Below are 27,697 nucleotides of genomic sequence, written 5' to 3'. Positions count from 1 at the left end.
TCAGCTTCGGATCATCTCCATCGTCCGGCTTCACCCTCTCTGCGTGCCAACGCATGAGCTTTGCTTCCTTAGGATCTACAAAATACTGCTGCAGACGGGGAGTGATCGGAAGCAGCTCTGTCGCTAGTCGTCTTCTTGCGAAGCATGTCTCGAACATACGGGTCCCACATGGCTGAGGGATGAAGACTGCGGCGTGTCCACGTCTTCTCTGTCATGTCCGGCCACTTCTCCGCCTGGTCCGACCTCTTCTCCGCCATGTCCAGCCTCTTCGAATTGCCATTTCCGAGGCCCTCTTCTTCGGGCCCATTATCGGTCATCTCTTCGTCTTGCCCCCATGTCGTTATTGCCCGCCCCGTCGACGTCCTCATCATCATCTTCACTTATCCATCGAGTATGGCCATCCATGAAACCATGCATGAGCAGGTGCGCCTGGAATCGGCCACCCTTAAAGGGGTCGAGCCAGACTCCTCCTTTGCATCTTCGACATGGACATAAAACCTCCTTCCATTTTTTTCATACATGTCGTCCACCGTGGATTGCCAGTATCTTTCCACCATCCTTCCATTGACCTTCATAATCGTCTGCGCGGATGATACGTCTCCAACGTATCTATAATTTTTGATTGTTCCATGCTATATTATATTCTATTTTGGACATTAATGGGCTTTATTATACACTTTTATATTATTTTTGGGACTAACCTATTAACCGGAGGCCCAACCCAGATTTGCTTTTTTTTTTTTGCCTATTTCAGAGTTTCGTAGAAAAAGAATATCAAACAGAGTCCAAACGGAATGAAACCTTCGGGAACGTGATTTTCGGAACGAACGTGATCCAAAGGACTTGGACCCTACGTCAAGACATCAACCAGGAAGGCACGAGGTAGGGGGCGCACCTACCCCCCCCCCCAGGCGCGCCCTCCACCCTCGTGAGCCTCCTACTGGATTGATACCTTGGTTCTAAAAAACTGAAGGAAATACTTACGCTGCTTGACTGCATCATCCTTTCCTCTTCAAGGGGAAACCAACGCAGTGCTCAAAAGGTAGCAGCGGAGCAAAAGAATTATAATCACGTACGCATGCATGCATGCATCAAATTCATACAAAAATTCGACATGGCCTTCCCTAAACATAGGATATATCGAGTTTTCCCGAAATTCGCCGATACGGAAATGAATCGACATTTCGGCAAAACATAGGCAACTCATGTCACACACATTTCAACAAATACACAATATAGGCAACTCACATGCCACGCACAATTGTATCATATCGCGCTAGTGGCTCACGTTCCTCCTAGAAACCATGCACAAACACACACACACACCCCACACACACACACACACTTCCATTCTTGCACAACTCTTCTTTTTGCTCACCTATGTCGAGAGAGATCGAGCACATGGTGAAGATATTCAATTCTCCTTCTTAATTAGCTAGTATATCTAGCTAGTGAGGTACCTAGATAGCTTTGACTAGGGAGAGAACTAGCTAGTGGAGATGGGTAGATGGGCAAACAAATTAATTAAAGAGAGGGAGAAGGTAATGGAGGTGGTGGAGGGGCAAAGAAAGAGAGAGGGAGGAGGGAGGGCATTAATGGAGGTGGTGGAGGGGCCAAGAAGAGAGAGGTAGGAGGGGAGCATTGAAGGAAGAAGCCACAAGGAAGTGGAAGAGAGGAAAGGGGGGAGAAGGGGGAAAAGGTGGTATATATAGATATTATGGCTAGCGACCATAGCAGTAGCGCTGGGCAAAGAAAAGCGCTACTGCTAGTTGCCTAGCTGTAGCGCTAGTATGGAAAAGGCGCTGCTAGTAACTGGGGCCCACCAGCTTACCCGTAGAAGAATAGCGGTAGCGCTTGCTCCTGACAAGGCGCTACAGCTATGATCTTAGTTGTAGCGCTGGGTAATAGCAAAGCGCTGCTAGTATCTCCTGACTTGGGGATGCGCTGTGGCCCACTTAACAGTAGCGCTGTGTGGCCTACCCAGCGTTGCTGCTAAGTAGTACCAGTAGCGCTTGTTCTGCCCAGCGCTACTGGTACTTAACAGTAGCGTCGTGGCCGTAACCAGCGCTACTAATAATATTCTACCTATAAGCTATTTCCCAGTACTGCGAGCGTTTCGGAGGTCGAGCTTTCAGATCTCTGGAGGGCTCCTTGCCTTCATGTCGGTTTTCAGGCCGCAACTTGGGGAGCTCGGCCTTTCGAAGATTCTATTTTGGCCTACTTCTTACGAGGGCTCCGAAAAGCATTTGATGCAAGGGATAGCTCATGAACAACCACAACCGTACATGTTAGATCTTACGTCTGACCTCTCGTGAGCCAAAGTGCCATCGGCGTGCCTCGTGTGGTCTTGTCAAGCTAGGTCAGTGGATTGTCCTCCCGCACATGATGTCCTCGTGTGGTCTTGCGAGCGCTGCACCTCAGAGGATAGGGTGTAATAACAATAGCAGGCTCATCTTCGGTCCCCACGAGATGTGGAGTAGACGAGGGCAACGTCGGAGAGAACCACACCTCAATCCCCGACACCAACAAATGATGATGTAGACGCATGCGACATGGAAGACTTGCTCGCAACTCCCCTCCTAGCGTAGAAGGTGAAGCGAACTGTCCACGCAGCTCAGCCAACCCTGCCACATGACCAGCTAGAACCAAGGGGGGAAGGTCATGCTCCTGGGTCGTGCCGAGAGACAGTGTTAAGAAACCCAAGTCCACGCCGCCCATTGCATATCTCGTGGTTGAGCAACTTATTTTCAAATTTCCTTGTTTACCTCAAATCAGTCGTTGTCGCCCACCACCGCCGCCTATGCATGAGCGGTTGATTATTTCCTTTGTTCTTTTTTGTTCCTACACCTGCGGCGCCTCTTTTTTTCTTGGGTGTATCCCACCGATAAGAGAACATGACACTGCATTTTTTAGCGGGCCCACATGTAAGGAGGAGCGGAATGGTCCACAAATGCCTAAGTCACGGTCAAACGCCTTTGATTGGATGAAAGGGAGGAGATGTGTATTTCCATAAGAGCACACAATAGATTGAGGCAAAACTGATCATAGATGAAAACTAAGGGTGGAACCATCGGCGAAGAACCAACTGAGTAGAAGGATCCTAAAAACCCGAGTAAAGAAAAATCTATGAATAGGAAAGATATATAAGAATCCAATGTCATGACAGTTCCAATCCTATAGAAATAGACATTGAAAACACATGAAATGGTAGTAGTATTTGTTTGGTTGGCCATATGATTTTTTGCCAATAAAATATTAAGTACTATATGTTATAATTTCCAATGAAATAAAGAAGATTTCCACAAGGTTGCATTATATGGATTTTATTCCTTTAAAAATACATACAAAATAGACCGCATGAAACAATAATTTATTTCCAGTCACACAAAATCAAAATTTTAAGAAATTAATAACTCCTCCAATATTGCCAGGAGAATGTTCAAACCAAATTGACCCTAAACTCAAGAAAAAAAAGCCCCTTCTACTTGAATTTTATCACCTCTAGACTGGAGGGAGCATTGTTGTTTGAGCAAAAGAAGAAAAGACTAGAGGGAGCAAAGATTCAAAAGCCAAGGGTCAACCGGCAGCTCCCAAAAGGCTCCCAGCAGGGCCCACCGCCCGCCCGCCCACAGATCGTAGCATATCCATCCATCCAGTCCAACCGTCCCGTCGTCCTGCAAGGCTGCAACCAGGCCGCGCAACTGACCACCAGCAGCAGCACCGCGACGGACCCCTCAATTTCCACGACGCTTCCTTCCCTTCCCCCCTCCGGGTGCGGAACGACGCGACGCGACCCGCCTCTCACCTCATCAAAGCCTCCCTCCCTTCCTCCATCTCCGCTCCCCTCCTCCCAAATCTCCCTCCCCCAAATTCCTTTCCCACCCAAACCAAACCCTCGGCGCCTCAAAACCCTCGCCTCCGCCGGCGCCCCCTCCCCCATGGCCTCCGCCGCCGCCCCCGCCTCCTCGGAGGAGGCCGTCAAGGTAGGCCCCACCGCCAGCCCTCTCCCTCCGCCCCGCCCCGCCCCCGTGCTCCCGCCGCCGGGGGCGCTCGTGGGGATCTCCGCGGCCCGTATTTCCCCCCCTTCCTGTTTCTGGGATTTCGGCGCCTGATTCGGTCCGTCCGGTTGGTGCCGGTGTTCGCTTTGTGCGCAGGCGGCGAAGGTTCTGATGGTCGGGGCTGGAGGCATCGGGTGCGAGCTCCTCAAGACCCTCGCGCTCTCGGGCTTCAGCGACATCCACGTCGTAAGTTTGTTATCTGCTATACATGGCCCCTTGCTTCCGCGCCCTCTGTTGACACCATGCCTAGGTTTAGTTCGAATCTAGCTTGCACATTAGCTGTTGTCGGCAGCACCGCGGTGGATGGCCGGTGCGTCTCTTTGCCGGTAGCGGGATCTGTGATGGTGTTAGCGTTGACTTGAAGCTGAAAAATAGATGCATAAACTGCTTCGGCTGCTAATCTATCCAAGGTTTTCCTCTAGGCTGCGCTTACTTGCATCTGCGCTGGCGTGATTGTATTGATTTTATGGCGCTGGTACTGCCTTCTTAGATTGTGCATTAGGAATTTGACAACACACCTTTGTTTGGCTTTTGATAAAATGACACACACTTGTTGTCACTTACATATAGTCAATGGCACAAAGTGTGTCATTTGTATCAAAGTTACGGACAAAGTGTATTGTTTTGTCAAAAATTTCATTGTGCATAGGGCGAGCCCAGTTGGCTCGTGTTTTATGCACTGTCACGAAAGCTGATATCTTCACGGTAGTTCCTTGAGGTTGATGTACCTTGTATGCAAAATAGTTTTAAAACAGGCAGGGAGTAATCCTTGTTCAGGCAACCAGAGCTACACAAATCAATTTGCTTGACACACTTATGAAATGGTTCATCTTGCTGCTTTTATTATGCAGATTGACTTGGACACAATTGAGGTCAGCAATCTGAACAGACAGTTTTTGTTTCGGAAGAGTCATGTGGGACAGTCAAAAGCCCATGTAAGTATATTTTCTACATGAACATATGATGGGTATAGTTATCTTGGGGTCTTCTTCATAATTGATGCCTGCTTATGATGTTTTCACCGTTGATTTTGTCAGGTTGCCCGTGATGCTATTCTGAAATTTAGGCCAAATATCAATATAGAATCACACCATGCAAATGTTAAGGATGCCCAGTTCAACGTTGACTTTTTCAAGCAGTTTAATGTAGTTTTGAATGGCCTTGATAACTTGGATGCTAGACGACATGTGAATCGCCTCTGCCTTGCTGCTGAAGTTCCTTTGGTTGAGAGTGGGACCACTGGGTTTCTCGGACAGGTCAGTTGATCAAATATCATGGTTTTTGTCTCTTTATCTTTGCATCTCCCTTGTCACTAATGCCTGTGGGTATTGTTATGTTTGTCTTTTGTATTTTGCTCGTAGTACTCCTGCTACAAGGTATTCCATGATATTTGATTGTTGGCCAGTGTGCTAACCGTTGGTGGTCCCTTTTCATTTTCTTAGTAAGATAGCAGTAATATTTACCCTAGGTGTACAACCTTCCACTTGAGATGGCCTTTGTGTACTGATAACATGGCTAAATGTTTGGTCTGGGCCTTTGCGCAATTACGTAAGGACACATGCGGAAATGTATTGTCATTTTGAAACTGGACCTTCTGGGTGTATATAAGCTCACATGTATAACAGAAAGTAGGCATCTGCCCACTCTCTTCCACAAGAGCTGCTTATGCATGCTTTAAAAAATGACGAATTTAGAAATCCTGTATACAACCTGCAGCATGTCGTGCTGGTATTTATGCTATATTTTGTGTACGCTCTGCATATGGTTGACATTTGTTTGATAGTCGTGTACATATCATTGCATTTTCTAGTTGACTTGAAGCTGAAAAATAAGAGCCGAATGAGTGACATAATCTGGAAACTTGTACATCAAATAGTTGTGCCACGAGCATGCAATATGAGTCAACATTTGATTCATTTACATCAATTGTCAAAACCCAAGTGTTATTTTGATATAAATGCATGCCACTTAGTGGCCAGGCCTAAACTGCTTGGTATAAAACAAGTTTTTCTGTACCTCACTGTTGTTTTAACCATACTCGTAATTTATAGCGCATCTGTCAACTGTGAAACCATGTTTCACGGTCACTGAACTAATCAAGGAGTCTGGCTCTCTGCTGAATAGGTCAAGTTAATGCTTTACTAAAAACAATTGTCATTCTATTTTGCAGGTTACCGTTCATGTCAAGGGTAAAACAGAATGCTATGAATGCCAACCTAAGCCTATCCCAAAATCATATCCAGTCTGCACAATTACAAGCACTCCATCAAAGGTTCCTCTTTTTGCCTCTGCATGTTGATTATTTTCTTGTCTGCTTTTTCTTATTGTGATATTAGTTAAGTTCTGCTATTTCTTCCGAGGCTAAGTATCATGTTGGTTTGTATGTTCTTAATATGCATAGTTAGTTTTGTTTAATGTGGGAAGGAATATTTCTTACATAGTTAGTATTTTCTCGTATTAAATTATTAATGGCTTCATACCCCTGTAACCCTGTTTATATCTAGAAATAAGCTTATTTATTCGGCCTTTGTTTCTTGGATTAGTTCTGATGGAACCTTGCAGGAAAAGTCATTTAAACTGGATGCTGTTCGACCTAGTTGCCTAATATTGTACTCCCTCCATCCAGAATTACTTGTCGCTCAAACAGATGTATCTAGCATTGAAATACATCTAGATACATCCATTTCAACGACAACTAATTCCGGACGGAGGTAGTATCATTTATGAATGCTGCATATCGTGGAATCCTCAAAATGCGAGTTTAATGCACAGAAGATACATTCTAACAAACATTCGTTTGCTTGCTTTTGGTAATCACAGTTCTCATGTAATTAGTATTTGAAGTATCAATATTTTTTACAAGGTAAAATTTGTAATATTTTTCAAAACACAGGACGAGCTTTAATGGCATTATTTAATTTCCTTTTTGCAGTTTGTCCATTGCATTGTTTGGGCAAAGGAGCTTCTTTTTGCTAAGCTATTTGGTGATAAGAACCAAGATAATGACCTTAATGTGCATTCAAAAGATGGCAGCAGTTCAAAGTTAGATGTATTTGAAAGGGATGTTGACGAAGATCTTGATCAGTATGCTCAGAGGATTTATGATCATGTATTTGGTTATAATATCGAAGTTGCCTTAGAGAATGAAGAAACCTGGAAGAATCGGAGAAGACCAAATCCAGTATACATTAGAGACACATTACCTGAAGCAGTAAAGCAAAATGGTAGCTCGTGGGATTGCAGTAATGATCATGAAGAGCCTTCTGCTATGGCATCTTTAGGTCTTACAAATCCTCAAGAGATATGGACTCTGGCTGAAAATTCAAGAGTGCTTTTGGAGGCTTTTAAATTGTTTTTTGAGAAAAGAGAGAAGGTCTGTATGTGTTAAGTTCAAGTTCTGTAAACTTTTAAGAAATGATTTTTTTTGTATATGATTCGTTTTTTCCGATCTCAGGAAATAGGGAACTTGGTTTTTGACAAGGATGACCAGTTAGCAGTTGAGTTTGTTACTGCTGCGGCTAATATCAGAGCTCACTCTTTTGGTATACCACTACATAGCCTATTTGAAGCTAAAGGTGTTGCTGGAAACATAGTTCATGCTGTGGCAACAACAAATGCTATAATAGCTGGTCTCATTGTTATCGAAGCAATCAAAGTTCTCCAGGATGATTACAAGAACTACAGGTGACTATACTTAATTTGTTATATCACATTGTTTTTGCCTATGTTTCTTCCTGATGTTGTTACAGTTCAGTTTACCTGTTTTCTGGATATGGTAGTTTGAAAAGAGTGCTGCTGTTGCCACTTTTCTGGCACCCATTTTTACATGGTATCATATGTTATTCATCAGTTCTTGCCTATCTCACCGGCAATACAGTAAATACTGTAACTTCATTTTTTGACATGGTTACAGAATGACATATTGTCTTGAACATCCTACAAAGAAGTTGCTCCTGATGCCTGTAGAACCTTTTGAACCTAATCCATCATGCTATGTCTGCTCTGAGGTATTTTGCACTGTCTAAGATGTCTCGGTTCTTATATGTTATTCCCATCTTTTGTGTCTGACATGAAACTAAAACTGAATGCATCAGACCCCTCTTCTGCTGGATGTTAACACTAAGGTCACAAAGCTTAAGGAGGTTATCGACAAGATTATAAAAAGCAAACTTGGAATGAACCTACCGTTGGTAATGATTGGCTCTACACTTGTTTTTGAGGATGGCGATGGCTTAGAGGAAGACGAGGCTGCAAACTATGCTTTAAACCTTGAGAAGGTACTATCCTCGTGTACTCATAATGTTTCCTGTTCAAGGCAAGGGCCAATGGAACAATGCACTCCCATGTCATTTGTCCCCTTTCTACTCTGTGGCCCTTGTGTTTCCATATTTTCGATTACAATATATTTATTGCCAGCTTAGTGTTGATCAACTATTACAGGTCTTGGCCGAACTGCCAGCTCCAGTTATTAATGGTACAAAGCTTACCGTTGAGGATTTCCAGCAGGAGCTGTCATGCAGCATTAACATCAAGCACAGGTTCATATCTGTATTTTCCTTGTATTAATGCCAGTTATGTCTTCTAAAACTATACCTAGCTGGATGTTTGCATTTGTATATAAAATTATTGGGTTCCCCTTGCCTTCCAAGTTCCAACAGCCTTTATAAAATACGACTATTAGGTATGACGACTCTTGTGCAATAAAAACTGGCCGTAGATTTATACAATATACATAGAACACCTTCATACAATTTTGCTAATTAAAGTTAGCTGATGATTTCCCACTGTCCCATAGTGGTAGCATCATGGTAAAACTGACGTTGTTTTACAAAATGTTTTCACATACAAATTGGTTTTATCATGTAATGTTCTTCACACATTCCATGCTTAATATCATACCTCAAGTACATGGATAGATTGCTCTGCTGTAGAGGCAAATGTGACCTGAATACTGTTTCTGTCATATGCATACTTTTTCACTTCAGTACCTCTGTGAACGACTAGAGCTTAATTTCTTCTGTGATCAATGCAGGGAAGAGTTTGACGAGGAGAAAGAGCCTGACGGAATGGTTTTATCTGGATGGTCAGCTCCGGTGGAGAAACAGATTAATAGTAATGGGGAGAACAAATCGGCAGCCTCTTCATCCAGTGCGCGTGCCACTGATGACACTGTTGAGGATCCATCTAAACCTGGGATGAAGCGCAAGCTGGATGAACTGTTGGAAACAAAGGAAAACTGTGATGCATCCAGTAGTGCTCAGGTTGTTGAAGACGACGATGATTGTACGATGCTCGACGGGAACCCAGCGTTAATCAAGAAAAAAAGATTGCAATAGCAGTCGTTCCGGTCTTACTCGTCTAGAGATAATAGCTGTTGACCCCTGCTGTCATGGCTAACTCATTGTTCCAACGTAGCATCTTTGGTAACTTATCTATGTGGTGATGTTAGGCTAATGAGGATATTGAGCTATCAGTGACTACCCCTGGGACATATTTTTGGCTTTAGATACCGCGCCGTAGGAATGTAATTTGTAGTTGAGTTTGTAGGCACAGGAGCGACTAATGCCCCGCTGACAGTCAGCTGTAAGGGTAAAATTGTGTTTCTCTGCGAAGGAGAATGGATGATAATTTTTGCTCTTCGTTCTGTATCGTATTGGTAATGTTTTATCGGGTGAACGTCAGTTGGGAGGGGAATGGCAAGCGAATGCTTTTTCTTGGTTGTTGCTCGTGAGCTCAAACGCTTTTGGCTGGCTGTTTTAGTTGCTCGTGAGATTTTGCTGGCTGTAAGTTGTCATTTTGTTTGAAATGCCACCGGCCCACCTCCTCCCAGCGAACGTTCGCCAACTAAGAGGGTCCTATTTCTGTTATCTGGTAAAAAATCAAACAATCTGCATCCAAATTGCCAAGATCTAGAGTTGATTCTAAGAAAAACCTCCAAACTATGAGAGCACGTCCGCTAATTTGCGGCAGCAAATAACAGAACTACCAATTCAGCAACCTAACACACATATCCAATGCAACAAGTGAACAAGTTCGCTCGTTGATGCTTCCATCTCAGCCAGCAAAACCAGACGAACAAGATGCTCCAAATCAACAGTCCAGTTCATCAGGACGCCAACAGAATGCCTTCCAGTAGAGAACAGCAGCCGCAACAGAATCACATCAACAGTTCAGGAACACGATCCATCCGCACAAGGAAACCTACAATTCCGACGCCGTTTCGGGCAAATGCATCCTCAAGAAATCGAATAGGGAAACAAAATCAATCACCGCAGGAGAATCCGCGCTAATTTCCGGCCGCCGCCCGTCTTCCGGAGGCCTTCCAGGAACGCCGCCCCTCTGAAATGCGACGCCAGCGCGCAGAACGCGATCCCGAGCAGCAGCGCCGCGAGCCTCCGGAGCCCGCTCGCCCTCTTCCTCCTCCTCGCTCGCCCCCACACCGCCGCCCAGATGCCGAGCGCCTGGCCCAGGCCCGACGCGCGCCAGGCCTCAGCGAGGACGGCGAGCCTGTCGCCCAGGGCCAGAGAGAGGACGAGCAGCACCACGTCCTCGGCGGGCGCCTTCCGCCTCCCCCTTGGCCCGAGCCATCCGCCGCGGAGGGGGCGCGGGCGCGGGAGGAGGCGGCGGAGGGAGGAGGAGACCAGGCGGCGGAGCGGCGGGGGCGGGAACACGATGGGCTTGGGCTTCGCGCGGCGGCGGCGGCGGGAGCGGCCGCTGGCGGAGCCACCGCTGCAGCTGATGGCGAAGGAGGCGGTGACGGCAAGGGCGAGCGGGAGGTGCCCGGCGGGTCCGGGGAGTTGCGGCGGGAGCATAGTGATCCGCGCAGTCGAGCGGAGGGGAGGGTGCTTGCCTCCTCGGATGTTCCCTTTTGATTTTGGAGGCTCCAAATAGGCGGAGGCGCAACGGCACAAGGATGACGTCTACCCGCATGACACGTGTGTTCTCTCTGCAAGTTTTAGAGGTACTTGCTCTGCTTGATCATAGATAAAGATGAACTAATGTGCATACCTAAAAATAAAAGATGAACCAATGCGCAAAGTATAAGCTCGAAATCGTGTTATCCAGAAATCAACAGTGCACATAATGCTCAGAGGGGTGGTCACAGGCAGAATCAATTGTTCTCCAACATTCCATCAGCAAATCCAATTATCCACACGTCCATAGCTCTCCAAAAATTTGATCTACAATTTGTGTTACACTTTCCTGTGATCTATCATCAACAATGTTGTTTACAGCATGAACAACAAATCAACACCTTGTAAAATTGAATAAACAGCAACTTCAAAATCTATATCAGAAATGCTATTACAACACACAACAGGATCAATGGGGCAATGTTTTTATTTGACGGATGGCGTGGAGGCGCAGCACGCTCTTTGACCTTTGTGCAACCCACATCTCTTCCTCCCTGCGATTGGCTGATTCTTGCAAGGTGAACCATCGGATGCTCGAGCTCCACAGATAGATGGCCATCCCAACCTTCCGGAACATGGTGCCGATGAAGCACCAGTGACCTCAATTCCTCTGTGCTCCTCGCATCTTTCCCTTCCTGTCACTGGTGCCAGTTTGCAGTACCCATTATCTGTCACTACTCCACATATGGCTGATGCGTCGTCATTTGCTTCTCTTGTCTGACATCCTTGGCCTCTCGATGATGGTGCGCTGGCTGATTTCTGTGCTTTGAGCAGCTCAAACCACTTTCTTCCAACAGGCTCATCTTGGTGGAACTGAGATTCTGCATGGGAGGCTCCATATGCTTCATCTTCTGCAGGAGCTTCTCCGATTTTCATCTCCTTTGCTTCGAAGCCGTTCCTTTGACGTGATGGCTCCTTTGCATTTGTCGACAGATTTTTGGACTGGTCTGCACTGGTTTGCCATGCTTGATCTGGTTTGCTTGGATTAGCAGTTTGTTGAGGTATGGATTCAACAGTTGGAATAGCAACTTGGCAAGTGGAGCTAGAAGAGGATACTTTGCGACCGTATGCGACTCTGACTCTTCTACCTTTGTGCAACTCACACCTCTTTCTTCCTTCCAATGGATCTTCCAAACAAGAAGAACCATCTTCTAGCGTTACTCCACAAACAGCTTCGGCTTCTCGTATCGGCGCAGTTCGTCGTTTAATAACATCGATCTTTTTCACCTTGTATCCTTCAGACCTTCTATGTGCTTGTTTATTACCAGCAGTATTGGCCTGAGATGTGCATTTCCGGTGAATATCAGTTGCCTTGTTTAAATCGCCACCAGAGTTAACTAAACGAGGTCTGAAGCCGACAAACGCACGGACTCTTGGAAGCATATTTTTCATACTGCCAGATGAAATCTCAACAGACCCACTGCTGTTAATCTTTATACCTGCTTTCTCTCCAAACACCCTCTGTTTTAAGTGCCGAACTCTGCCAAGCAAAGATAATCTATGGCTTCCCTGTTCTAACTTGAGCAGTATTTCTTCGCGACGACACGCACTATTCTGAAGTTTGTTCCATGCATAATCAAATACTCCCAGTAGCTGAGCTTCAGTCTTCTCAGCTGCTTTTTTGGAACACATCTGTTTTTGCCCACAGTAACGGAGACATTAGGCACAATGGCAAGTATATTTTCAACATAATCACAATACAAACGGCTAGAGATAAAAATGATCCGTTCTGTTTCTGTATAAGCTACTAAGAAGCATTGTTATGAATCTCCCTTCATACATCACTTTCGACGGAAGATTTGACATACTCACTTTAAACTACTACTTACGAAATATGGCTAGGTAAATGCGTACAAATCAATTTCCATCAACAGTGTGCATGATTTAATTAGGCCCAAGAGCAACCACATAATACATGCATATTGCCAGGTATCAACTACAGTCCATTTGGTGCTGAAAGCAATATTGTGGAAACAGTTAAGACAAGACTACTCATGGATTAATAGAGTATATGTAGTATTGTCTGCACCAAACAGCCAACATGTAAACTTTATAACTAAAAACATTAGCAACGGTTCAAACTTCAAAGGAAAGGACATATTAACACGACACTCTTATATGCGCATTTGAACAGCATGAGCATGAGAATTTGCAGAAACTTCAAAAGGAAGTCTTCGACACGATATCAACACAGAACAAGACCAAGTAACTACTTTGCATGAGGCTATGATGCTGTTCTTAAACCTAAAGGGCACGAGAACTTGCAGCCATGATTCTCATACACAATAGATGCGTGCACTTGTATATCATCAAACTATGAGACATCATTGGTGTGTTAGTGCACACTTGTGTATGGCAGTTCAACAAACCACTTCTCATCTTAAGAAGTGGAAAATAAGCATGAAAACACTTACCAGCGCACATCGAAACATCACGGAGTAACCTCTGGAGAAGACTTCCCTGAACAATCCAGGTCCTGCCGTGAGGGCGTTCATCTCAGCTTTACCGACAGCAGCCAATGGATTCCCGGTGTCCAGGTGTGACCCTGTCCGTCCGTACTGCTGGAGCCTCGCCCTGACATTATCGGCCTGCCCGAGGTACACCACCACGACGACAGCTGATCGATTCCTGCGAGCCCTGACACCATCATAGGAAGGCCTTGCAACGCCCAGCTCGTAGAGGCCAGGGAAGTTGTCCGGGAGGTTGCGTGTGTGATACCTCTGGACCCCCTCCTTGCCGGCGGAGTGGTCCTCCCAGTCCGACGGCCCGACAAGAACCTGCGAAGAGAATTCAGGAGCAAATCAAGCTAGAATCAAGAACCCAAGATTTTACAATCCGACCCTAGAATTTGAATTTGATGCGCGGGGTGGAAATCTCGTAGCAGTGCGGATGGACACCACGGGCCGGATCTCGTCAACTACGTTGCAATCAGGAAAGCTCGCGGCGGCTGCCGCCAGTAGCAGATGGCAAGCAGGAGAGGGGGAGCACGCACGCACCTTCCACGGGGAGAAGAGGGAGTCGTGTTTGGTGCGGGGGCGGTCCTCCCGCTTCAGTCTGGCGGCGGCGACCGCAGGCATCGCTAGGCCGCCCCTGCCTAGCGTACTCTCTGGTAGTGTCTGGGAGGTAGGCTCAGCGCCGCCGCCGGTCGCATCACCGCCGGGAGAGGGGCTGTCGTCTTTCGAAAATCCCGGCCTGATTTGGAATTTTGGACTAGGCAGGCATCGGCGCGTTCCGACCCTAGCCGGGCTTTATCCCTCGGTCGGGATCGGTCCAACCGTTCACACAGATGCGGCTCACAGCAGCTCCAAAGCTCGCAGACCCAAACGGATCATGCGTTTTGTCCCTTTTTTCGTCCGTTTAAATCAGATTGTCTGCTCACTTCTGTACTGTACTTGTGTCGCCATGCGCCCAAACCCGCAGACACACATTTTCGTCCTCGCGACCGGCTTACGGCCAGTTTTTAGCTCTTTTTACAACATATCAAAAAATAACCCTAGTGAACATAACTCAAACAAAACACAAATATCTCGTAGTTTGACAACCAAATAAATATCTCATAGTTTACAGGCCAAACAAAAATTAAATTGTTTCAAATACATTTGAAAGAAAAAATAGCCGATACATCTATTGGTTGCCCGCGAGAACCCATATATGCTCAACCAAATCATTTTGCAGTCGCATTTAATGATGGAATTTGGTGAACTGTGCAAATATTGCCGCTCCTCCGTGCTCAGACACAACATTTTCACCCTGAAACTGAAACCCTTGGTCGTAGATATCATCCGGAGGCTCATCCTCTACGATCATATTGTATAAGATCACACAATCAGTCATCGCCTCCCACAACTTCTTGGTGCTTCAAGTTCTAGCAGGATACCGAACGATGCCACATTGAGATTGAAGAACACCAAAGATACGCTCCACATCCTTCCTAGCACTCTCCTGCTCTTGGGCAAATCTCTTCCTCTTCTCTTCAACAGGGTTGGGGATTGTCTTCACAAGAGTAGTCCACTAAGGATAGATACCGTCAGCTAGGTAGTATCCTTTGTTCTAGTGGTGGCCATTGATCTCAACATTGACATCCGAGCAGTTGCCTTCTGCAAGTCTTGCAAACACGGGAGAGCGATGAAGCATATTGATATTTGATGTCTACTACACAACTTGTTTTTGTAGACTCGTGTTGGGCCTCCAAGCGCAGAATTTTGGAGGACAGTAGCAAATTTCCCTCAAGTGGATGACCTAAGGTTTATCAATCAGTGGGAGGCGTAGCACTACTGCAGGATACTGCTAACGCGACACTACGATCAGAGACCCTTTGACGAAACTGTGTGCGATGCACTAATCGCAAACGATGGTGTAAAAAACCCGTCAAAAAAGGTGCAAAACATTTGCGATGGCGGAGCCATCAAATACGGTTCAAATTTTAGTTGCGTGTGAGATGCAGGGCACATGGTTAATCCATTCGAACTGTTTGCGATGAGGCAGAACAACAGAAACAGACACCATATCAAAGTGTGTGCGATAAACGGCATACGGTTCACTCGGACGAACTGTTTTCGATTAGGGAACACAACAAAAACGGTTCAACTTAATAAGATGTGTGTGATATGCGGCATACAGTTTAGATGGATGAATTGTTTGCGATGAACCAAAAGAACACAAACGAGTCACGTAAACAAGATGTGCGTGATACGTGGCAAACAGCCGACTCGGATGAACTGTTTGCGATGAGAAATTACAATACAGACGGTTAATATAGTTAGTTCGTGTCTGATTCTGTGTGTACAAAAAACTTTGAAAAATGCAAAGTAGTTGCTTGCGGTGGCTAGGAGTATCGCATACGATGCGTCTACGAGTACTCGTGTGTGATGATTAGTAAGTTACACATACGTTTCCTTATGTTAACATGTGTGTGAATTTGCAATATGGTCGTTAATATGCAAATGCCTTCTGGACATCGGGCACACGCTTAAACTCAATGAACTGTGTACGATACTAATACATTCTATGAAAATTTAAGAACTTGGGTAACAACATCTGAGTAACATATATATAGTGGTTACACTGTTCGACAAAAGGAGGATCTTCATAACACGGTTTTGACAACCATATGGTCCATATCTATATACTTAACATAGTAACAACTATCACAATTTAAGAGGCTAAGGGCTAACAACCATATGGTCCATATCTACATACTTAACATAGTAACAGCTAGCACATTTTAAGAGGCTGAGGGTCAATGAAAAGGAAGAGCCATCCTGTGCCTTGGTAGAGTATGAGTAGAACAATGTCTCCAATTTTCCAATATGGATGCATTGCCACGACAAGCAAGAACTTGTTAATTTGAATGTTCCATTTCTGCGGGAATCACTTTGGCGTTATTAGCAGGCACAAGTGTAATTCGACCACGCCGGGAAATCGATCCAGGAACTGCTAGAACGGGCAATTTCTGTTGACATACAGAATAAAAACCAATTGTAACATATCATTGAAGATATACATAGTTTATGAGCATCAACATTAAAATAACACTTTTTACCAGCATTTTGTGCACACAATTGGTCTTGTTCAACGTGTGCACCATACGTATAATTAATCCCATCCAAAATCCAGCGTTCATACGCTGGGCTATCTCTGTCAGATTATCAACAAAGTTTATGACATGCTTCAAGCCCTTCTAGTGAATTGGTACGTTTAGTAACATATAGATCGTTCACTATGCATCCATCATATTCTGCTTAAAATGTAGAAACGTATTATTTATTGAGAACATGCTAGAAGTATATATAGTGCGCATAAATTGGTAAATAGAATTTGTTACTGCCTAGGAATGGAGTCAGAAAATGAAATCACAATTGGTTGCTTAAATAGTGATCAATTAGTCAGATCAAATACCCCAATTTTGCTAAGTAATATGACATCATGGAGAAAGTTGAAAGGACACTAACCTCGATCAGACTTTGATCGGCTGATGACGTTGGGGAAGTAAACATCCATGTTAATTAGACCAGGCTGTGGTGCACGCACTAGAATTTATTGCCAGCTTTCAGTTCATAACAGTTAGACATTTTTCTCCACAGGTCCGCATTAAAATAGGAGTGACCATCTTTATCAAGTTTTACGCTAACCGTCATTGTAAATCCATGTTGCGTTGTCAATATGACATCCTGAGAGTCATCAACAAAGTAAAGCCCAAGATTTCCTTCTACTCCTATTCTTGCAAAGCAAGGGATGTACTGCTTGAAATGGAAATTAAGATCGTAAATTAGATATATTGAAATAACAGAGCAAGATGCAAATATGGGAATAACTAATAGAACATATCAATATATAGATGAAAACAAAGTACAAAAATATAGAATTAAAAATAGATAATGTAATAAAGATTTGATGCAAATATATAGATAATGTAGCAATAGACGGTATATGCTCACAAATTTAGGCCATGCCGACCGTGGTAGGTGAGATTGAACATACTGAGCGCTCCCTGAAGTAATCCGGAAAGGTGAGATAGAACTTCGTTTTTGACTGGCCGCGACCACACTTGCCCGATTTGTGCTCGCACTGTGGACACATGAATGAACACCCACGAATCAGCTAGAACAAAAATGATTACATGGCGCCGGTTGATTAACAATGACGGACGGACTGCAATAAGAGATGAGTGAATATTTCGCTAAGTTGAGAGAAAAATCACCGGCTCAATCACGCAGAAAACTCCAGTCGACCAGAGTCTAGAATGTTTGTGCAGATAGGCGGCGGAAAGCGGTAGGGGCGAAATCCCGTGCCGTTTGGAGCGCGACCTCCGCCCGCCGACAACAGCCGTCGAGCTTAGGGTGGTCGCCGCGATAGAATTTGATGAGGTGTAGAGTTGCGGAGGAGTCCGCGGCGAGTAGGTGGGGACGAATTGGGCGAGGGTTTTCTTTTTTACTTTTGCATGTGTGAGTGAACACACACGGTTCACAGAGGCGATGGAGATGAATCGTGTGCGATAGTAAATCACCGAGATTGAATGATAATCCAAATTTCCTTTGTCCTTTGTCCATGAGTTTTTTTCTACGATGAACATAAACCCTGCTAATCACCGTGTTCAAATTTGGCACTTTTCCGGGTTCATTTACAATATTTAGGGGATTATGTGCACTTTGTAGGCATTAATGCACATAATTCAAATTCAAACAATCGATGCTTGAAAAGGTTCACAAGAACAGTGTGGAAAAACCATACTCATGGTATTTAGTAAATTCTCAAGCCTTTTACAAGGAATGGGCAGAGATTTCAAGGGAATGCGTGGCAATAGTTAACCACAAATGCGTCATTTACTGGGTTATCAACTATAGAAAAATGAAATACGTGCTTGAAAAACATGACGCCTGGCATGGTGCCATGGTATGGCCTCATCGTGCCCTGGTTAAAAGCTGAGAAGGCTTGATTTATGTCGTCATGCACGCCCTTCATAAATCGAACCATCACCGAGGAAGTTCCATACTTTCGAGAGGGAAATCACCAAGATTGAAGGGGAATCCAAATTTCCGTCCTAATTTGTCATTCAGTTATTTTCCAAAGATTAACATACCGCCTCAAATGCAACGAGTTGAAATTTGACTTTTTTTGGGCTCATTTACCATATTTAGGGGATTATGTGCATTTTTTAGGCATTAATTATGCACATAATTCAAATTCGAACAATCGTTGCATGAAAAGGTGCACAAGAACGATCTGGAAAACCATGCTCATGCTATTTAGTATATTCTCGTGCCTTTTACAAGGAATGGGCAGATATTTTAAGGAAATGTGTGGCAATAGTCAACAATAAACGCGTCATTTACTAGGTTAACAACTATACAAAAATGAAATACATGCTTGGAAAACATGACGCCTGGTGTGGTGCCATGGTATGGCCTCACCGTGCCTTGATAAAAAATTGAAAATGTTTTCCTTATGTCGTCATGCACGCCTTTCATATATTGAACCATCACCGAAGAAGTTTCATGGTTTCGAGGGGGAAATCACCAAGATTGAAGGGGGTTCCTTTGTCCTTTGTCCATGAGTTTTTTTTCTATGATGAACATACACCCTGCAAATCACCGTGTTCAAATTTGGCACTTTTCCGGGTTCATTTACCATATTTAGGGGATTATGTGCATTTCGTAGGCATTGATGCACATAATTCAAGTTCAAACAATCGGTGCATGAAACGGTGCACAAGAACGGCTCCAAATACCCCAATCGGTTGCTTAAATAGTGATTAATTAGTCGGAACAAATACCCCAATTTTGCTAAGTAATATGACAGCATGGGGAAAGTTGAAAGGACACTAACCTCGATCAGACTTTGATCGGCTGATGACGTTGGGGAAGTAAACATCCATGTTAATTAGACCAGGCTGTGGTGCACGCACTAGAATTTATTGCCAGCTTTCAGTTCATAACAGTTAGACATTTTTCTCCAAAGGTCCGCAATTAAATAGGAGTGACCATCTTTATCAAGTTTTACGCTAACCGTCATTGTAAATCCATGTTGCATTGTCAATATGACATCCTGGGAGTCATCAACAAAGTAAAGCCCAAGATTTCCTTCTACTCCTATTCTTGCAAAGCAAGGGATGTACTGCTTGAAATGCAAATTAAGATCGTAAATTAGATATATTGAAATAACAGAGCAAGATGCAAATGTGGGAATAACTAATAGAACATATCAATATATAGATGAAAACAAAGTACAAAAATATAGAATTAAAAATAGATAATGTAATAAAGATTTGATGCAAATATATAGATAATGTAGCAACAGACGGTATATGTTCACAAATTTAGGCCATGCCGACCGTGGTAGGTGAGATTGAACATACCGAGTGCTCCCTGAAGTAATCCGGAATGGTGAGATAGAACTTCGTTTTTGACTGGCCGCGACCACACTTGCCCGATTTGTGCTCGCACTGTGGAACCATGAATGAACACCCACGAATCAGCTAGAACAAAAATGATTACATGGCGATTTTTGCCGGTTGATTAACAATGACGGACGGACTGCAATAAGAGATGAGTGAATATTTCGCTAAGTTGATTACCTTCTCCATGAGAAAAATCACCGGCTCAATCACGCAGAAAACCCCAGTCGACCAGAGTCTAGAATGTTTGTGCAGATAGGCGGCGGAAAGCGGTAGGGGCGAAATCCCGTGCCGTTTGGAGCGCGACCTCCGCTCGCCGACAACAGCCGTCGAGCTTAGGGTGGTCGCCGCGATAGAATTTGATGAGGTGTAGAGTTGCAGAGGAGTCCGCGGCGAGTAGGTGGGGATGAATTGGGCGAGGGTTTTCTTTTTTACTTTTGCATGTGTGAGTGAACACACACGGTTCGCAGAGGCGGTGGAGATGAATCGTGTGCGATAGTAAATCACCGAGATTGAATGATAATCCAAATTTCCTTTGTCCTTCGTCCATGAGTTTTTTTCTACGATGAACATAAACCCTGCTAATCACCGTGTTCAAATTTGGCACTTTTCCGGGTTCATTTACAATATTTAGGGGATTATGTGCACTTTGTAGGCATTAATGCACATAATTCAAATTCAAACAATTGATGCTTGAAAAGGTGCACAAGAACAGTCTGGAAAAACCATACTCATGGTATTTAGTAAATTCTCAAGCCTTTTACAAGGAATGGGCAGAGATTTCAAGGGAATGCGTGGCAATAGTTAACCACAAATGCGTCATTTACTGGGTTATCAACTATAGAAAAATGAAATACGTGCTTGAAAAATATGACGCCTGGCATGGTGCCATGGTATGGCCTCATCGTGCCCTGGTTAAAAGCTGAGAAGGTTTGATTTATGTCGTCATGCACGCCCTTCATAAATTGAACTATCACCGAGGAAGTTCCATGCTTTCAAGAGGGAAATCACCAAGATTGAAGGGGAATCCAAATTTCCGTCCTAGTTTGTCATTCAGTTATTTTCCAAAGACCAACATACCGCCTCAAATGCAATGAGTTCAAATTTGACATTTTTTGGGCTCATTTACCATATTTAGGGGATTATGTGCATTTTCTAGGCATTAATTATGCACATAATTCAAATTTGAACAATCGTTGCATGAAAAGGTGCACAAGAACGATCTGGAAAACCATGCTCATGCTATTTAGCACATTCTCATGCCTTTTACAAGGAATGGGCAGATATTTCAAGGAACTGTGTGGCAATAGTCAACAGTAAACGCGTCGTTTACTAGGTTAACAACTATACAAAAATGAAATACATGCTTGGAAAACATGACGCCTGGTGTGGTGCCATGGTATGGCCTCACCGTGCCCTGGTAAAAAATTGAAAATGTTTTCCTTATGTCGTCATGCACGCCTTTCATATATTGAACCATCACCGAGGAAGTTTCATGGTTTCCAGGGGGAAATCACAAGATTGAAGGGGGATCCAAATTTCCTTTATCCTTTGTCCATGAGTTTTTTTCTATGATGAACATACACCCTGCAAATCATCGTGTTCAAATTTGGCACTTTTCCGGGTTCATTTACCATATTTAGGGGATTATGTGCATTTCGTAGGCATTAATGCACATAATTCAAGTTCAAACAATCGGTGCATGAAACGCTGCACAAGTACGGCCTGGAAAACCATGCTCGTGCCATTTAGTAAATTCTCATGCCTTTTACAAGGAATGGACAGATATTTTGATGAAATGTGTGGCAATAGTCAACCACAAACATTTGTTTATTGGGTTTTCAACTATAGAAAAAATGAAATAAATGCTTGAAAAACATGACGCCTCACATTGTGCCATGGTATGACCTCACCATGCCCTGGTAAAAATTTGAGAAGGTTTGGCTTATGTCGTCATGCACGCCCTTCATAAATCGAACCATCACCGAGGAAGTTCCATGCTTTCGAGAGGGAAATCACCAAGATTGAACCGTCCTAGTTTGTCATTCAGTTTTTTCCAACGATCAACATACCGCCTCAAATGCAACGTGTTCAAATTCGACATTTTCCCGATCTCATTTACCGTATTTAGGGGATTATGTGCATTTTCTAGGCATTAATGCACATAATTCAAATTCGGACAATCCGTGCATGAAAAGGTGCACAAGAACGGTATGGAAAATCATGCTCGTGCTATTTAGTACATTCTCATGCCTTTTACAAGAAATGGGCAGATATTTCAAGGAAATGTGTGGCAATAGTCAACCATAAACGCGTCGTTTACTGGGTTAACAACTATACAAAAAATGAAATACATGGTTGGAAAACATGACGCCTGGCGTGGTGCCATGGTATGGCCTCACCGTGCCGTGGTAAAAATTGGAGAATGTTTTCCTTATGCCGTGATGCACACCTTTCATAAATCGAACCATCATCGAGGAAGTTTCATGGTTTCGATGGGGAAATCACCAAGACTGAAGGGGATCAAATTTCCTTTGTCCTTTGTCCATGAGTTTTTTTCTATGATGAACATACACCCTGCAAATCACCGTGTTCAAATTTGGCACTTTTCCAGGTTCATTTACTTCCTAGGCATTAATGCACATAATTCAAGTTCAAACAATCAGTGCATGAAACGGTGCACAAGAACGACCTGGAAAACCAAGCTCGTGCCATTTAGTAAATTCTCATGCCTTTTACAAGGAACGGACAGATATTTCGATGAAATGTGTGGCAATAGTAAACCACAAACGTTTGTTTATTGGGTTTTCAACTATAGAAAAAAAATGAAATAAATGCTTGAAAAACATGACGCCTGGCATGGTGCCATGGTATGACCTCACCATGTCCTGGTAAAATTTTGAGAAGGTTTGGCTTATGTCATCATGCACGCCCTTCATAAATTGAACCATCACCGAGGAAGTTCCATGCTTTCAAGAGGGAAATCACCAAGATTGAAGCGGAATCCAAATTTTCTCCATTCTTTGCCCTGGAGTTTTTTTCTATGATGAACATACACCCTGCAAATCACTGTGTTCGAATTTGGCATTTTTTCGGGCTCATTTACCATATTTAGGGGATTATGTGCATTTTCTAGGCATTTAGCGCATATAAATCCAATCCAGCTACAGCTGCACGGGTGTGATGTGAGGGACATGAATTGCCGTTCGATCATGGCGCATCCTACGGCGCACACGCGCGATCCGCGTGGCTGGGGTTTCGGCCAATCATAACACAACACACAATAGGCTCAGCGCACACTGTTTCCGGAAGCGACGGAGATGAACCGTGTGCGATAATGAACGAGCTAAATTGTAAGGGAAGCCGAATTTCTGTTGTCGTTTGTCGTTGAGTTGTTGAATACCACCGCACTGTACAACTGCCCGACCCCTCCGTCGCAGAGCTCTCTCCAAGCGTCGTTCATGGCACCGCGACGCACAGTAACTGGTAAGGAAGCGATGGCATCCCACCGTGTTGCATTCCTTGCCGCGCGCGACCGCACACATGGTAAGGAAGCGATGGCATCTCGCCGCGCCGAGTTCATCGCCGGTGGCGGCCACACAGTTACGTGGGCAGACTTTGAGGCTGCCATGGCCGAATGGGCAGTGGATCTAGAGGCGGCCAAAGCCGCACAGAAGGAGCGAAAAAGGCAGAAAGCAGTCAAGAAAAGAGAGTCCCGCCGCTCCAAGAAAGAAGAGGCCGCACGCCTAGTGAGGAGAGCTTGGCGGGGATCGAAGCACGGTGGGCTGCCGCCTACAAGGCCGGGAAGGAGAACGCCGGGGTCTGGCCAGCATGCCCGGATGGCAGCATGTGAGAAGCAGTTTAAGTTTGTAGTATTAGAGCAAATTACTAGTAGTACGTTAAGTTTGTAGTATTAATGTACGTACAATGTCGGTAAGAGCATCCTTTGAGGGCTTTGAGCGTTGATTAGCATGTGTGCCTGCGTGCGTTTTTTTGCGTTAATCATTAGAAGATCACAAAACACACGGTTTCTATGCCGTACCCGTCTGCGTTTTTTGCGTTAATGATCCATAAGTCAGTTACCTGTGCAATGTTTCCTAATAAACTAGGCGTACCATTGACCGAAAAAATCAACTACACATGTACATTTTTTTGGAGACGGGATCTGCCAATTTTCTGTTTTCTCGCACACAAGTATTTTACGTGCTTCGTCTGCATTGTGTGTTTCCCCCGCCCAAGTTTCAAGTTTCGCAGCGAAATTTTTATTAGGCGCGTGATTTCAGAATTTATTCCTCCAACCACATCCCCACCCATCAAATTTCCTCAGTATCTCTCTCTCCCCCCCGCACCTCCCCTACCGGCAGCTCAAACCGTCGCCGCTGCAACCACAGCTTCAACCACATCTATGTTCTGCTCGGATCCAGTCAGGTAACCCACCGATCTCTATCACGACCCCGGCCTGATTGCTTAAATGGCGCCTGCAAAACATACTCATGCCTCCAAATCCCCACCGCCAGGAGCTGATGGCGGTCCATGGTGCGATGGCCACTGTGCGTGTTGACCCGGAGGAACACCTCGCCTCCGCCGCCGCCGACATGGTGCAGGCTCTGGCCCAGATGAAGTGCCCCAGCGACTACCCCCCAAGACTTAACCGGTAAGATCTGACCAGCTAAATCTTACCAATATCACTCGCAATGGCTATGATTTTGTACGGTTGATGTATTAAGCATGTTCGTGCCTTGTTTATTTCAGTACTACACACTGTGTGATGTTCAGATATTAACTGTCCAGCTCAATTTCACCAATACCAGCAACAAACTTACAATACATGACTCAGGATATCACTAGAGATGCTGCCCATTTACTATTTTTAGTGGATGCTAACCCTGTTGTACTTAACATGCCTGTCCATGTACTTATGAAGGGTCATAATGGCTGATGCTGTGGTTTGCCGTCGAGGTTAGCTGCATCCAATGTCTTACAATATTTCACATCATTTGTGTAATTGCATTTTAACTTCTACCATTTACTGGTTGCTTGTAGGTACACATGTCAGTGGCACTGATCCATGCTTCGACTCAGAGGAACAGCTCGCCTCCGCCGTCGCTGACTTTGGGCGGGCTCTGGCCAAGATGAAGTGCCCTAGCAACTACCTTTCAGGACTTACCAAGTATGTACTCACCAGTTCAATCTTACCAATACTACTTGCAATTAATGGCTATGTTTTGTACGGTCGATGTATTAAGCATGTTGTAGTAAACATGCCTAACACGTTTTAGCTATTTTCCCTACCTTTTTATAGACAACTGGGCCATTATCTGCTCTGGTAGCACCTGCCTTGTGTCGGTGTACAAAAAGAGGGGTGCGTTTTTGTATCCCTATACCTGTGCACGGGCAGTCGGAGCCGCGCCTACGGTCACGCCAAGGAGAACAGGGGAGGTGATCCAAGGTAAGACCAAAGCCCAAGATAATAAGAGCAACGCCAAGGCCAAGACCACAAAGAGCAGAGGGACGAAGCAGGTTCCCCTGGCAAGACCCTTGCCGGGGCAGCCTCAGCAGGCCCGGCAAGATCCTTGCCGGGACAGCTCGCCCCGGACCAACAGAGCGGGCCACCCTTGAGCCCACGGTCTCCAACATTACGTTGGGCCAGGGCTCGGGAGGCACCTCCGTGGTGGCATGCAGATCTTTGTGAATACATATTCAAGATCAGATGAGGATTAGAAGACGACGATCCTTGGCAAGATCCTTGCCGAGGAAGGCCACCAGACCCCCGGCAAGGCCCTTGCCGGGGACGACAGCGCGCCACGGCAAGACCCTTGCCGGGCCACCCGGCAAGGCCCTCACCAAGGACGCCAGCGGGGCCACCGCTAGGCCCACGCCAACCAAGCTTCCACCGCCGTTCACATGCAGCTGCTAGCCCAACCAGCTGGGCGGGCACCTGCGTGGCAACATGCAGCTCCCAGGCCAACTCATCGAGCGCCTGCATGGCGGCATGTAGATCTTCGTGAAGGATCCGCCACCGCGCCACCTCAGCTGCCTGCCTGCCTACATGGCACCACGCGCCTCACTGGCCAGGGCGTGTGTCAAAGCGAGGAGGAGCGGCGACGGACGGGATGTGCCTCGCCCCCGTCCCCAATAAAGCAAGGGGACACCTAAGCTATGCATTAAATGCGTCTTGTCCTGTAATACGAGTGATAAGCTCAGAGCACTGCACGCCTTTCCACCTCTTGTGTGCCACTGTGGCAGCCCCTTCCGACTATAAAAGGAGGCCCTGGCATACTGGAGAAGGATTCGGCTGTTCCGAACCACGCACTGACCACGGCTAGTTCGAGAGCTCAAGAATTCTCTAAAATACACCCACCAAAGCAGGACTAGGGTTTTACGCATCCTTGTGGCCCGAACCTGGGTAAACGATCCTTGTGCTGTCTACTAGCCCTGCTCTTCTCGCAACCCCGCGCCCTGGCAACCGTAGTAGGGACTCTTGTGATCCCATAGGTGTCGTTCCACACCGACATCTTTGGCGCGCCAGGTAGGGGGCGCAATTGTGAGAATCTGGTCTAGTAGTTAGCCTAGCGGTTCTTCGTCGCCATGGCTCCCAAGAAGAAGACGGCCACGGCGATCGGCTCGTTGGGAGCCGAACGGCCCGTGCCGGTGCGCACGAGCAGTGGACCGGTCGCGGACAGGACCCGGGCCGCGGTCCGCGAGCACCAGCATCGCCCTGGCAGTCAGAGCCTGGCGAGCGGCGTCGTTCGCGCCCCAGATGACCGGCCACATGTCGCCAGATCCAAAGACGGAGCTGGGCCCCCCTGCAGGCGGAGCGGGGCCCTCCAGGGGTGTCGTTGTGCCACCTCTGGGCGGTGCAGCGACCTCCAAGACACCCACGCCGGCGACCACTGCGCGCTCTTCCCATGGTGTGCGCGCCGAGCAGCGTCACCACGCTGGTGACCCTGGGCACCGCCATGGGAAGAGCCCTGTGCGTCATCCGCGGGATGAAGGGGTTCAACATGCCCGTCGAAGCGCTGGCAAAAATGGCACGCAACCGCTGGGTCGTAACGGAGCTCCTTCTAACATAGTTAGAAGTCGAAGCGCGCCGCGATCCACGCAGCTGTCGCCGCCGCCCACGCCAGCAGAAGCTTTGGCGCGCGCGCAGCTGCTCCTCGACTTCCCTCCTGCTGCAGAGAAGCTCGACGAGTGGAGGGCCACCATCCGAAGCCTCGTCGCCGTCGCCAACAAAGATGATCCACGACCAGCGGGGCCCTCGGGCTCCACCGAGCCACCACGTGCTGGCGCTGGGAGGACCGGGGGAGCTGCGGCCACGGTGCACTCTCCTCCTCCTCGCCAGCCGCCGCGGGCGTCCGCCCGTCGTGATGACGTTTGTGATAACATCTCTATAGCGTCATCCGACTCGCGGACCCACCGCGACCAGCGCCAAGTTCTTCGAGAACTAGCTCACGAAGATGCTCGGACCACCATCGCGCGCCGGCGCGATACACGCCACCAGTCGGACAAGCGGGCGGGACCCGCTATGGACCACCCACCACCGGGGAGCTCCGGCGGCCTACCTTACGAGGTGGGCTGCCCGGCTTTCACCCGTGAGCTGCGGCAGTTCCAGTGGCCGTCCCACCGCACGTTAAAGCCCGACGTCGGCGAGAAGTACACTGGCAAGACCCATCCGTCCGAGTTCCTCAGCATCTACACCATTGCGATGCAGGCTGCTGGAGCTCGCGATGACAAGGTGCTTGCCAACTATTTCCCGCTGGCACTGAAGCCCAATGTTATGTCCTGGTTGATGCACTTGCCGGCGGATTCCATTTCTTCTTGGTTGGATCCGT

At 46.1% G+C, this 27,697-nt stretch overlaps 3 protein-coding genes across 3 annotated transcripts; 1 reads left to right on the top strand and 2 right to left on the bottom strand.

Annotated features, from left to right (window-relative positions):
* The first annotated feature begins 3,677 nt into the window (after window positions 1-3,677).
* On the top strand, window positions 3,678-9,698 carry LOC109744970 (SUMO-activating enzyme subunit 2). Its single transcript, XM_020304108.4, has 11 exons — window positions 3,678-3,983; window positions 4,155-4,244; window positions 4,910-4,993; window positions 5,096-5,314; window positions 6,229-6,330; window positions 6,991-7,431; window positions 7,513-7,742; window positions 7,972-8,065; window positions 8,153-8,335; window positions 8,499-8,596; window positions 9,091-9,698. Exons 1-11 carry the CDS (start codon window positions 3,939-3,941, stop codon window positions 9,392-9,394), a joined length of 1,890 nt encoding a protein of 629 aa, XP_020159697.1. The 5' UTR covers window positions 3,678-3,938; the 3' UTR covers window positions 9,395-9,698.
* A 441-nt stretch (window positions 9,699-10,139) lies between these two features.
* LOC109744972 (uncharacterized) lies at window positions 10,140-10,991 on the bottom strand. Its single transcript, XM_020304110.4, has one exon. It carries the CDS (start codon window positions 10,868-10,870, stop codon window positions 10,325-10,327), a length of 546 nt encoding a protein of 181 aa, XP_020159699.1. The 5' UTR covers window positions 10,871-10,991; the 3' UTR covers window positions 10,140-10,324.
* A 205-nt stretch (window positions 10,992-11,196) lies between these two features.
* LOC109744971 (protein EFFECTOR OF TRANSCRIPTION 2) lies at window positions 11,197-14,304 on the bottom strand. The gene is made up of 3 exons (XM_020304109.4): window positions 13,969-14,304; window positions 13,387-13,749; window positions 11,197-12,604 (listed from the first exon to the last, which is right to left on the bottom strand). Exons 1-3 carry the CDS (start codon window positions 14,047-14,049, stop codon window positions 11,399-11,401), a joined length of 1,650 nt encoding a protein of 549 aa, XP_020159698.1. The 5' UTR covers window positions 14,050-14,304; the 3' UTR covers window positions 11,197-11,398.
* Between the last annotated feature and the right edge of the window lie 13,393 nt (window positions 14,305-27,697).

Source organism: Aegilops tauschii, chromosome 2 (genome assembly GCF_002575655.3).
Source record: "Aegilops tauschii subsp. strangulata cultivar AL8/78 chromosome 2, Aet v6.0, whole genome shotgun sequence".
Classification (NCBI taxonomy): domain Eukaryota; kingdom Viridiplantae; phylum Streptophyta; class Magnoliopsida; order Poales; family Poaceae; genus Aegilops; species Aegilops tauschii.
The sequence above is the reverse complement of the archived record's forward strand: the minus strand, read 5'-3'. Positions and strand labels throughout refer to the sequence as shown.